The sequence below is a fragment of the Myotis myotis genome, unplaced genomic scaffold, assembly GCF_014108235.1.
Source record: "Myotis myotis isolate mMyoMyo1 unplaced genomic scaffold, mMyoMyo1.p scaffold_m19_p_22, whole genome shotgun sequence".
Classification (NCBI taxonomy): domain Eukaryota; kingdom Metazoa; phylum Chordata; class Mammalia; order Chiroptera; family Vespertilionidae; genus Myotis; species Myotis myotis.
This window is the reverse complement of record NW_023416327.1, coordinates 6,560,531-6,572,886: the sequence shown is the minus strand read 5'-3', so window position 1 is coordinate 6,572,886 and position 12,356 is coordinate 6,560,531. Positions and strand designations below refer to the sequence as shown.

The window sequence follows — 12,356 nt, the reverse complement described above, 5'->3', positions numbered from 1 at the left end:
GAAACACGAAAAGCTGGTTTTCGCCAGTACATCACTTCAATTTATAGTTGCTGAGAACACAACCATTTTTCCAACACTGGCAATAAAAATCATAATTTTCCAATTGGAAAACAGATTTTTTAGCTTTAAATAGAAATTAACTCTTATAGATATCCCTGGCTAGCCAAAAATTTCAGAGGAAAACATCTTTTTTCTTGTTGAGTAAAAACACATTAAAAATAAAACCTGAAGCTGAAATGCAAAGAATCTCTCATTTAATCAGTTTTAGAGCTTCAACCTTGTTCTCTTTGAAGAGGTAAAAACAGAAGCGTTCTGGAAGCTTCCGCTCTGCCGGACAAGTGTGGCTGCAGCAGCCCACTGTCCTCCCCAGGCCCACAGTGGAGGCTCAAGGGCAAGACTGTGGCAGTGTTGAGTGGCTAGAATACACAGGGGGTAGCAAATATCAGGGAGGCTGTTAAGAAGTCCTACCTCCCAGTGAAAGAGAGAGCCCACAGCCACACAAAGGCAAGCAGCTTCCCACAAGGGCATGTCTACAACCCGCCTCCTCCAGTCAGACAAAAGCAAACAAAAGAAAAAGGAAAACAAAAGAAGAAAGGCCACCAGGGCTACACCCTTGAAATTGCCCTTAGCTTCAAAGAATTCTAATTCCCAGCCAATCAGAATGTGAACAGGTCAAGGAGGCAAAGGATCTTCTACACTGAATTTTACAACTTCCAGGCGGTAGCCAAGGAGGGCCACAGGGTTCTCAGGAGGCTTGGGTCTGCGCTGTGGAACTCTAGAGAGAGCCAAAGGCCACAGGGGCGGTGCTGGTCCTGACTGGCTGCCCTGGCACCACTGCTCCCCTCCCATGAGCCTGATTCCTGCCTTGTCAACGTGTGTGGGGGAACAGGCACCAGCAGGGCCTAGAGTTTGCAAGGGATAGTTTTTTGGAAGAAGTCAATAGTTGATGTGTGAAGTAAGAACAATTTTTAAAAGGTCTCACAAACAGTGAACTCTAATAGGATCATTGCTCCAGGCCAGATGTGGGCTCTCCCCTCCCTTGTCCCAGCCTGGAAGTGTGCCCAGATGTGGTGAGATGGCAGGACCAACAGGAGGAGGGCAGAAAGGCCAAGAGGCTTGTCTCCACATCAGCTCTCCACAGTGAGCTGAAGGCAGGAAAAGCAACTCACCTAGAGCTTCTACTTCACCCTTTCAGGACAATGGCTTCTGCCTGCTACGCACGTAAGTGCATACGTATCAGATACAAGCGCTGGTTTCCGTGGAGGCTGCAGGGCCCGACACGCAGACACCTGGGAGGTGCTTGCTGCCGTGCTGACACACCACGCAGCCACTACAGTTCTGATTTCTGGGAAGGATGGTGAATTAAGGTGCCATTTAGCTCGACCTTCTCACACTACCAGAAAGAAAAGCCATGGGCCGCACTTGCTTTTTCCTCTCATTTAAAAATGTTTTTTCATTTTGAAAGCAACTCCTGTCCCCATTTCTGCTGACGCCTGGCCTGTCCTCAGAAAGAACCGGACGAGAAAACATTTCACTGGACGAGAAAACATTGCTACACCGCGGTCCGCACGCAGCCCAGCACCCAGCTCAAACCAGCCAGGGAAGAGAAGGGGAGCAGCGGAGGCAGGCCGAGGAGTGGACCTCTCCGGCATCACTTGTGGCAGGTCTCAGCCCAGCCCAGTCCCGAGACCGACTTCCGGCTCGCCCCTCCTGCTCTCTCCCTGTGCTGTCGTCAGCTGGGGTCTCAGGAGACGGAGGACCTGGGTGCACATCCTCTGGCTTTGGCTCCGGGTGAAAGCACTCATATTAGGCTGTAAGCTCCAGAGTGCTGAAATGTGTGGAATCCAATGTCTTGGTTATTTCCAATTGCACTGAGGGCAGGGATCCCAGCCTGCTGGGAAATCTGACTAAGAGGCAAATTTAAAATGCTTTTAAAAGTAGCTTTTTTCATTTTATTCATGTTTTAAATTTTTAAATCAAAGTACAAAATACGTTTAAAACTTAAAAAGAATATCAGGCTTGTGTAAAAAGCAAGCCACCCCACTTCTCACTCCCAATTCTTACTGCCAAAGTACTGTCAATGCTTTCAGTTTCTGTCATAGTATTTATATCTTTGTGCTTATAGAGTGAATTTTTTCCCACTTCAGACACCATCTATGGCCTTCTCCCAAAGAACATCCATCACCGTCCATGGTGTGCATCCCATGCTCCAATCTAGTCCTGGGACAATTTCTGGTCAAGTGAAAAACCACATTCAAGGCTGAGTCATGTACAAGTAACTTTTCATGTAGTTTTTTGAGGCGTTATTAATTGCCTTTTGTTTGTTTGACTTTCTACAGACCCATCATATCACAAAATCATCTGTAAAGTCTCTTGCACTACCATAAAGTTCCTCTTTTTAATAAATGTTTTTATTGATTTTGAGAGACAGAGGAAGGGGGAGAGAGAGAGAAACATTGTTCGGCTGCCTCCTACGGGGATTAAGCCTGTAAACGGGCATGTCAAACTGGTGACCTCTCGGTGCATGAGGCAAAGCTCAACTGAGTCACACCAGCCAGGGCAAAACTCCTTCAATAAGGTCAAATAAATCAGGTACATTTCTTTATTCTTAGAGATTAACCCTCTCACAGCCCTCTCTTCCATGCCACTCTGGACTGATTGTGCTCCGGCATCCTGTACTTGTCCAGCAATTTCCCAGAAACCCCCTGGACTCTCCCATGTGTGATCCCATTTCCTGGAGCCCTTTTCAGCCTCTTTATTTGCTGGAACATGTTTTCCCATAACTTCTCGAGGAATAAGACTTTAGGGACTTTGCATGTCGCAATGAAAAATTTACTCTGGAATCTTTCCTGTTCAAGACTTTTCTCAGGGTCTGCAATCTGGCTGTCCACTCACACCTCGGACAGTGAGAAGCAAACAGGGCGGGCTGCAGACAGCACCGGCCACCTCAGCATCAGAGTGGCTAACTGCGAGCAGCTCGGTCATCTTGCTGGGGCCTGGTGTCCCTTGGGCTGGCCAGCATCTCCGGAGAGCAGTCTGCACGATTCTGAAAATGCTCCACTGTCTTGGGGCGAGAGAGGTGCAGGAGAGGAGGTGGCTGCCAGAGCGGCACGTGAGGTGCGCACCCCGCGGCCACACAGCCTGTTCAGACCTCACTCGCTCGCTCTCAGCCCCTCCCTCCACAGCTGTGCCGGTCCCTGTGCCCAGTTCCCAGTCCCCGTAGCTCACTTTTCTGGGCGAACACACCTGCTCCTGCAGAGGGGGCGTAGCGGCCGGGCTGCAGGCGTGGGGCGTGTAACTGGCCCACGTGTCAGCTCCCACTCTTTACTCTCCCAGGATCTGCAGCGTTAGCGTCTGGTCTTCACCAACTGACACAATCGGATGTCCTCTCCTGGTCTCGTTGTCTTTATTGTTTATACCATTTTTGCTTTTCCAGTCAGTAAGCTTCAAGCTGTTTGTGTTCCACTTTTCCAAAGTCAATAATTAGATTATGTAATTAATTAAAATAATTAAAAAATTATTCTAGAGAACGCACATCATAAAATAGCAGTGACCAAACATCTCACAGATGGGGACACGCTAACTGGTGATCCACTGTGAAATGAAAGCCCCGAAGGCTTTCCTCTTGGTTCCTTGGAGAACTGTCCGCTGGGTCCCTGTAGAAGCACATGCCGCAAGGCAACGAGCACCCGCAGGCAGCGCGAGCAGGTTCTACCCTGTAGTGAGTATCACAGTAAGTACTTTTCTGACTTGTAAGTCTCACCCTCACATGCGGCACCTGACATCCACGGTGAAAATTGTTGTTTGTATCTCTAACATTTAGCACTTCAGTAAGCAAAGACTAAAGAATCCATTCATATCTCTAGGTCCTACAAATCCAACCAAACCGGAAGTTACCTTTTCAAGATCACCTGGTGGGTACACAAAGGCTTGTACAATGACCGTCACGCCTGCAGAGTGCCTCCCGGTGTACACAGCACCCCCTTATGCCCGGGACAGTCTATCGGGTACCTTAAAGGGCTTTAAAGTGGCTCTGAACTCCAATGAGAAACCCCTGGACCTAAGGCCCATTTAAGGATGAGCAAAGATTTCACGAGCAAGCCCTTTCTTTCCAGAGACACACCTAGGACTCCACATGGTTCACCCCTTTGGGAAATATCTATTAAGTACTATGGGTACACAAAGCTGAGTCGGACACAGCCCCACTCCACCGAGGCTTGCAGGTAAGATAAGTAATGTACTTTTTAAAAATCCACAGGACAACGTGCAAAGTGCTAAGTTTCCCAGGACCAGCCCACTAAGCAGGGCCTGGCTGGGCGGCTGCGGCAAAGGCCGTGCACAGCAGTCCCGACACCTCTCCCACATCACGTTCTAGTGCTGGAAGCTGTAAAAATCACCAGTCAGAATAGGCCCTCAACTGGGGAGGGGGGTAGTTAAAAGTTAAAGAAAAGCTTTAGTAAGTACGTACCTCCTTATACATGATTAACGTGAGAGCTGTCCTCTTGCAAGAAAATAACCAAAAATAAAACATCCACTAAGCAACAGCCTCCCATCCCAGATAACCTTATGCTGAGATTTCAAGTAACAAAACCCAGGGGAATCTAAGAAACATGCCTTTTCAGGTCCACCTGCTAAGAATAATAAACGACATAATGCTTCGAAGCAAACTGTGGTCATTACTGTTTTCTTAAGTAATTCTTTAGAAACAAATCGAACAAACTGAGAAACTGTGTGATGCTGTGAAACTGCATAATTAAATCTCTAAAATTATGAAGAGATTTCCTTACTACTTAAATTTTTCCAAGCGTGCCTGAGTCAATATGCTTTGATGATCATAAATTCCCTTTCTTGTTTGGTATTTAAAAAGCAATGCTTTGACCTCACATTTTCAAGACTTTTCTAACTATGTGCACTGGTAACAGTGAGGCCCACTTAAATACACAGCACTGGGCTCCCGGCTGCAGCAGAACCAGCCTCTGCTCCGGAGTCTACCACTTCCACGACCTCCGTGGTCACGGGGCCGGCACAGGTGCCACCAGACCTGCACTTTTCCAAGTGGGGCCTCTGACAAAGCCACTCTTCCCATCTTTAGGCAACAAGTAGCGTTGCCATGGGAAACTAACTCTTACAGAATGTAACTGTCAACACAGCCGAACACTAGACTTAGGAACTCACAGGTGTCCTAAGACCAGAGAGCTGGCTGTGCAGGTGGTCATGCGGCCACTGCGGCGAGCAACGCCTTCAAGCAGAGGGGAGGAATGGCTACCTCACCAGCACGCACAGGAACACTGTTGGGGCGACGTGCACCCGCCCTCCAAGATCGCAGAGCCAACACACGGCAAACACATCATAGTTTGTTAACTGTTTTCTTAGAAACTTACATGTTTTCCTGTGTTTCCTTTTAGCTTTAGTACTAATCCCATGTCACATACAGCTGCCTCTTGTCTTCCTTTGTTTTTCATTTCTTCCATTTCCACCCCCTCTCTAAGATGTTAGTTACTTTGGAATTTGTGGAATGACAGAGACCAAGTGTCCCTGGTTGGAAGGAAAGGCACAGCACAGACACCCTGCTCCCCAGGGGCAAGCAGCTCCCAAGTCACAGAGTGGCGATGGCACCTCTGCGCTAGACGCTGGAAAGGGAAGGTCACAGAGACAGGAAGGCATTTTTAAACACCTGCAGAAATGCTCTGAGGCAGGCAAGTCCTGGACATCCCACCAGCAGTGTTTGCTCAAGAACAGAAAGGGCGCCCTAGGGGTGGCTCAGTGGTAGAGCTTCGCTCGCTCACCGAATGGTCGAGGGTTTGTTGTAGGTTCCCTGACCTGATGGGATTTGTGCGGGAAGCAACCAATGTCTCTCACATCCATGTTTCTTCTCTTTCCCCCTCCCTCCCTTTCACTCTAAAAATCAACAGGGAAAATATCTTCAGGTTAGGAGAGAGAGACGAAAGGAAGGGAGGTGGGGACGAAGGGAGGGAAAGACAGAACAGAAAGAAAGAACAGAAAGGGGACACGCAGCAGGGAAAGGCCGCGCTGCTCAGCGTGGTCCTGACCGGATGCAACAGCGACTCCTGAGGTCTAGGAGCACACGCCGGGACAGGGCAGGGCTGGAAGACAGGGAATTGAGCTTTTCCCACATTTCTGGTTTATTTTTTAAGAAAAGGTAAGTTTTTACATCAGAGGAAAAGTGTGATTTGACTCCTATTTATACTGAAAAAGGTCATTTATACTCAGGAAGGAGCAGCATGTGGCCCTGCGGCACGGCACCGTGGGCTCCTTTCTAGAAGGAAAGAGGCAGCACAGCAAACCAGACACACTGTCTTGCTTTCACTAGTGACGCACAGCTCGCCGGAGGTCAGAATGAAGAAGGAGAGACTAGGAGACAGGCGCCCTATCCAAGTACATCGATTAAGGCAGTGACTTTGACCTGGACTACCGACAGGCTTTTCTTAAAGACAAACTTCTGTCTAAAATTCTGTATTAAACTGAGACAAAGAATGAGAAAATAGCCCGGTTCATGTGGCTCGGTGGTTGAGCGTTCTCTGTGCACAAGAGGTCACGGTTCAATTCCCGGTCAGGGCACATGCCTGGGTTGCAGGCTCTATCCCAAGTGGGGGGCATGCAGGAGGCAGCTCAATGTTTCTATTGCTCCCTTCCTCCCTCTCTGTAAAAAAATCAATAATTTAAAAAGAACATTAAAAACAAAAGAGAAAACATACTTATCAGATACCCGGATGTCATGGGAATAAGGAGGAAGAATTTAGGTATCAAATCAAGATTCAATAAAAACAAGACCACAAACCATTAGGGTAAAATGACAAGACTATGAAATAGTCTTCATTTTTGCTCTAAAAACAAGTGAGAATAGAACGGGAGAAAAATCTAGCCCACGAACCATTTTTATGGGGGGAAAAAGCTAGACACTGAGTTCTGTCTGAGCCCAGGCTGGGAGGATGGATGTCGCTGTGAAAGGTAAGGTGTGGCAGGGAACTTTGTGCAGAGGAGATCTGCAGCCCACGGCTTTGACCCCAGTGACACACGCAGTGAGCTGTTCCAGGAGGGAGCCGGCCGGGAACCATGAGTAGGAACCATGGGGAAACCCATACTCATGTGCTCATGCCCTCAGCTCCCATCCTCCTGGGACAGCCAAAAGCAACAGAGAAAATGGAAAGAAACAAAAATCACACTTTCAGCAACACTGAAAGACGGGAACGTATCTTTAAGGGCTTCTCAGACCCTCAGTTCACAAAGGCGCCAGGGAGAGGAGGCCGGGGCCTCGGAGGGGAAGAGGGCGGCAGCAGCACTTCCCGAGCCCCGGAGGGGAGCGGGAGGGAGGGAGTGTGTGTGGGCAGAGCAGGAATGCTCACCTGCAGCGGGTCAGGAACAGGGGGGCTGGCAGAAGCCCTCACCCCCACCCCATCATGGGCCTGACCTTGTGGCCATTTCAAAGAAAGGACAGCTGCACTCTGTTCCCATAATCTCAGCTTTGGGGCCTTTTTACTTTCCGGCACTCACAGGTAGAAAGTTATTCCCTTCAGTTTTAATTGTCACTTGTCTTATGAGTGAGCCGATCACCTTTATCTACTTTGTCTGTTAATAACAAAAGACATCCCTAGTCCGCAAACAGTTCTGATTGAACCTTGAATGCCAATTCAGGGCGACAAACCACGGATGGCTCAAACATTCCCAGTGGCTTCACTCCCCAGGCCGACACAAGAGCGCGCGCACCAGGAGCCCACACTCGCCCCGTCCCTACGCAGTTCCCTCTTTCCCGACTCTGAGTGTGAACGTTTACTGCGGAGCCGACACTACAGGCGCCATGACATTAGCAGTGAGCGCTAAGTTCTCCTTGAGCAGAAGTCCCTGCGCAGGCCCTGCTCCTTGCGGAGGCTGCAGGAAGCGGGACCCAGCACCGCTCGGCCGGCCGCAGCTCCCGGGCCTGTGCCAGAAACCAGCTCTGGCTGAGCTGCCTTCGCACTTAAGTTATAAACCACCCAACCCACCGGTTTCTTGTGCTAAAGGGAAGGACAGCCCACGGTCAGGAAGGACAGCGAACAGCTGCAGGGTCCAGGTCAACAACCAGAAAGAGCCTCAGAGCCCAAGCATCCCCACAGCCCTGTACTCAACATGCGCCTCGCAGCCTCGGATGCGCTGCATCCTTCCAAAGCGCACTGAGGGCAGCTTTACAAACACCCCCGAGAGCAAACACACCGCCAAGAGCGCCCGGAACAGAGTCCCTCCTGCAGAGGGGCTGTCTGAGGTTCTCTTCCACACACTCTGGGTGAACTGCCCCGTCTCTCGGGCAGACAGGCACGGGTTTTCTAAGGCTGGGGTGAATTTAAAGTCTGCAGACTTCAGGTTAAAAACACAGAAAATGAAACAAAGTCTTCCCCTACAAAACGTATTCTGAAGTAATTTGGGTAACAGCATGTGTTGTTATTGTATTTATAGAACAAAGCCCAGTATTGATATTATATCTATATATGTTTTGCATTCTTTTTCTGGAGTGAAAGATAGAGGTAAAACAGTAAGTATGTAAACGAAGTGGACAGAAATATTATGAATGAGAAACCTGGAGCTGTGAAATATAAAATAAAACCAGTTAGGAAAATAAAATCAAAACCCACTTTTGAACCCCAAGTGAAATATAGGAAAGCAATGTTTCTGTGAATTAAAAATGAAATAGCTGTAACCACATTACCAGCGCTCCCAGTGTCCCTGAGGTAAATGAGCAGGTGGCACAGAATGTATTTCCACCACAGGACACGCCAAGCGCACGCGTGCAGCCAGATTACAGAACAGCACCTGCACGGCACACGGCATGACTCTCCTTCGTTCCTTACCTTCAATGTCCCTGAAGCTAAGGCATTTGCAGAAAAGTTTTCATATGAAAAACTCAGAGGTTTCAGAAGAAATATGTACATGCAAACTCGAACCCAGAGGCCAAGAGCGAGAAGAAATCAGGTGGAGCGAGAGCCGAACCCCAGGGAGCGGCTTCTCAGAGCCAGTGAGAGCTGCCGCACGCCCGGCCGGCCCCGTGTGAGCGGCAGCAGGGCCGGCTCCTGGCCAGGCTGCAGCCTCGGGAGCTGCAGACAATGCCCTGTGAGTGTCTAGAGACCAATGTGAAGAAAGAAAGAGAAACCAACTTGGACATGTCCTTTCTCTACCTCTTCCAGCCGCCGCCGCTGTTCCTTCTGCTGCTCAATCCGCTTCTGCCTCTCGGCCAGCAGCTGCCTTTTATACTCCTCCTGCTCCCGCAGCTGCTGCTCCTGAAGCAGCTGTTGTCTCCGAAGAGCCTCAGAGCGCTCCTTGTTCTCCTGCTGCAGCCGCAGGAAATCGCGACGCAGAGTGGACTCCCCAGGCACGTTCACAATGGAGCTGCGGGAGAAAGGGGCGCTCAGGCGGCCGCTGCCTCTGAGGAGTGGCTCCAGCTCCCGTCGCCCGAACCCGCCTTCCAACAAGTCCACGGCAGTAACCACACGTACAACTCAGTAGTACTTACCTGCTTTCATGCATCTCATAAACATCTTAAAACTCTGGCCTGGGTACATCTCCCTTAGGACTCTCACATAACTCAACTCTAAAATTAAAAGCTGGGAGCATCCCTGTCTGACCACCTTACTTCCCATCAGTGACAGTCACGTCATGCTCTGGTCTGCTGGGCAAGAAATACCACGTAACCTTCAGCACCTTCATTTGCATCATCTGCACACGAGTCTCACCCGGTGTTCCCTCGCACCCCCTGTGGGTCCAGGGTCAGCTGCGGAGCCCCAGGGAGTCCCAGACGTTAAGCACTGACCGAGCAGCACCCCTTCTAGCTGGTCTTCCACCCTCCACTCCCAAACACTGGAGTAGCGTGGCAAAGGAATCTGCTTCCACAGCCTCTTTCATTAGGTGCTGCTCCTACCCCAAAGCAACTGCATTGCTCATGGCATCAATTCAAATTACTCTAAATGTTTTAGTCTCAAATGGATTCCAGTCTCTGTATGAGGAAAAGGACATGACGAAGTTTTTTCAACAAATTCTCCTATTTTCTGCTATGCTCACGTCAAGCTGCCAGCTGTACACACGGGTGCCCACAGGCCCTTCACCCTCCTACCCGCCTGTGTTCCGTTGGTTAGTTAGTATGTGTAGCTACAGCATGAGCCAGGCAAGACCAGGACTACAATTTTAAACTCCTCTATCCTTTGACTAATTAGTTCCTCGAGGTCCATACAACCAACTCTTCACCCTTCTGCTTCCCTGTACATTGGGAGGCAGAGAGGACCATGGGCTACGAAATGGGTCAGGACAGAATGTACCTAATAAAGGAAACGGAATGCTGCTCACCACGCTTGTGGGAGCAAAACAAAACAACGTTCTGGGTAAAAGCGCAGTTTCTCCATGGCGGCCCTCACGGCCTAGCGGACTGTGTGCGTGCAGGCCCTCTGGCCTGGGGTGCCAGCGGCAGGCTCCCTTCCTCGGGACCTCACGTAGCCCACACATTCCCTGAGGACTGGGGCAGGGTGTGGGAGGAGCAATGCAATCTTGGTAAAGGATCAGTGGGAAGGAGCTAGAGGGGGACATGCTTATAGAAATGTTTCAAAAAACAGAGAAGAATGGAGGCTGCTAAGGCCCTTCCAGAGTCGGTGAGATCCTGCCCGGTGGAGAAGGGCGCCCTCTGAGAGCCCGCGTCGCTGTGGACCGGCGGCTGGCGTACCTCGGCTCTCCTTCCTGCTCGGGCACCTCCTCCTCTTCCTCCTCACTGCCGCTGTACTCGTATTCCGTTTCATCTGTCAGAAAAGACAAACGGGACTGTTCACACATCATGACACGTGCACACACAGGCAAGTCTCCAGGAGCGTGTGAACAACATGCTCTTGGTGAAAACAGCGATGGGTACAGAGCGCGGGGGAAGAGGCGCGTGACCGCACCTCCCACAGGGAGGGCCGCTTCCTGGCCGTACTCCCCCCGCGAGAGCAGGTCTGTGCATCCAAGACACCCCACAGGACGTCCGCCGAGGGAGCAGGGCCAGGACAGGCCCAGAGCCCTGGACACACCAGAAAATGGCCCAAGAGTGTCAGCGAATTCAGAAAATCCACACTGATGCTGAATTTCAAAAGAAGGAGATTTCACTGCCCAAACTAAGGCAGGGGCAGGGGTCAATGTGGGGAGAAAGGGGACATGTGTGATACTTTCCACAATAAAGATTTAAGATGTGTGTGTGTGTGTGTGTGTGTACATGTATAGGTACATAATAAAATGTTTATTGTTAGTGCTCGGGGATCCCCCTAAAGTGCAGCAGAGGCTGCTGGGGCTGAAAGGGAAGCAGGAAGTAGATACTAATGGCAGAAAAAGCAAAATCAATGTTCCCACAGTTACAAAGGTGGAATCACGGAGAAATCGATGAAACAATACAGCAGAGGGAGACAAAACTGACTCTCCTCAGACCAGACTAAGTTTCAACACGAATAACTTGTTTTCACTTCCACAGGTTCTATGCCATTTCCCCAAAAGCAACAGTCTATTTGGTTGGGCCCTGACCTGAATGTCAGTACCTGGCTTTCAGCGAGCAATTTCCCTCGATGGAGCAATCCAAACCAGGAAGGTTGAAGAGATTTATAAACAAAGTCTCTTCACAAAAAATACATTTCTAACTTTTTTCCAGAACATACATTTAAAACCAGTTTCCTGGTAAGAAAAATGCAGACTGAGAACTGAAATGGGTTCCGCCTACGTCACATGCAGCTGCAGGTCCGTCTGCATACACATCCACTAGGTCACCAGGCGACACACACACACACACACACACACACACACACACACACACACGGCACTGCCTCTCGGAGGCTGGGCGAGCAGAACGCTGGCATGGCGAGGCCCGCAGGCCCTGGGCCCGCCGCAGCTGCTGGACCTGGCCCGTCGTGGGCCTGCGGGCAGGAGCAACCTATCTAGTTGGCAAAATATATATGTTTAAGATGAAATAAAAACAGGTCTAATACCTTTCTCTCCTCTCTTCTTCCTGGTCCGGTCTATGTGGTCCTTCAGCTGGATTCTAACTTGCCTCTCATTTGGCTGGTCCCTTATGAAAGGATGTTTCAAGAGCTGCTCTGTGGAGGGCCGCTGCATGTAGTTCTTCACCAGGCACCCTTCTATAAAACTAAAAAATTTCTTTGACCTGTAAGAGAAAGTAAAAAAGATCATCAAATGTCTATCACAAAGAGCAAAACTCCCAAAGATCAGTGACGTATCAGCTGGAAGCAGAGACGAGCCCCAGGACAGCAAGGCGCCCTGGGAACGCACAGGCACGGTGTGGGGAGACACACGGGCTCAGGGCCGGGGCCAGGCGCAGACGCCCACCGTCCAGGGGCTGGACCAGA

At 50.0% G+C, this 12,356-nt stretch overlaps 1 protein-coding gene across 50 annotated transcripts in view; it reads right to left on the bottom strand.

Moving 5' to 3' along the window:
• Positions 1–12,356, bottom strand: part of MAP4K4 (mitogen-activated protein kinase kinase kinase kinase 4) — a 196,224-nt gene that overhangs the window by 41,831 nt on the left and 142,037 nt on the right. For all 50 annotated transcript variants that reach the window (XM_036355263.1, XM_036355265.1, XM_036355264.1 and 47 more), the window contains exons 10-12: positions 11,979–12,154; positions 10,697–10,769; positions 9,165–9,375 (exon numbers count right to left, since the gene is read on the bottom strand). In XM_036355263.1, coding sequence (XP_036211156.1) covers positions 9,165–9,375; positions 10,697–10,769; positions 11,979–12,154 — 460 coding nt within the window. The remainder of the gene's footprint in view (positions 1–9,164; positions 9,376–10,696; positions 10,770–11,978; positions 12,155–12,356) is intronic.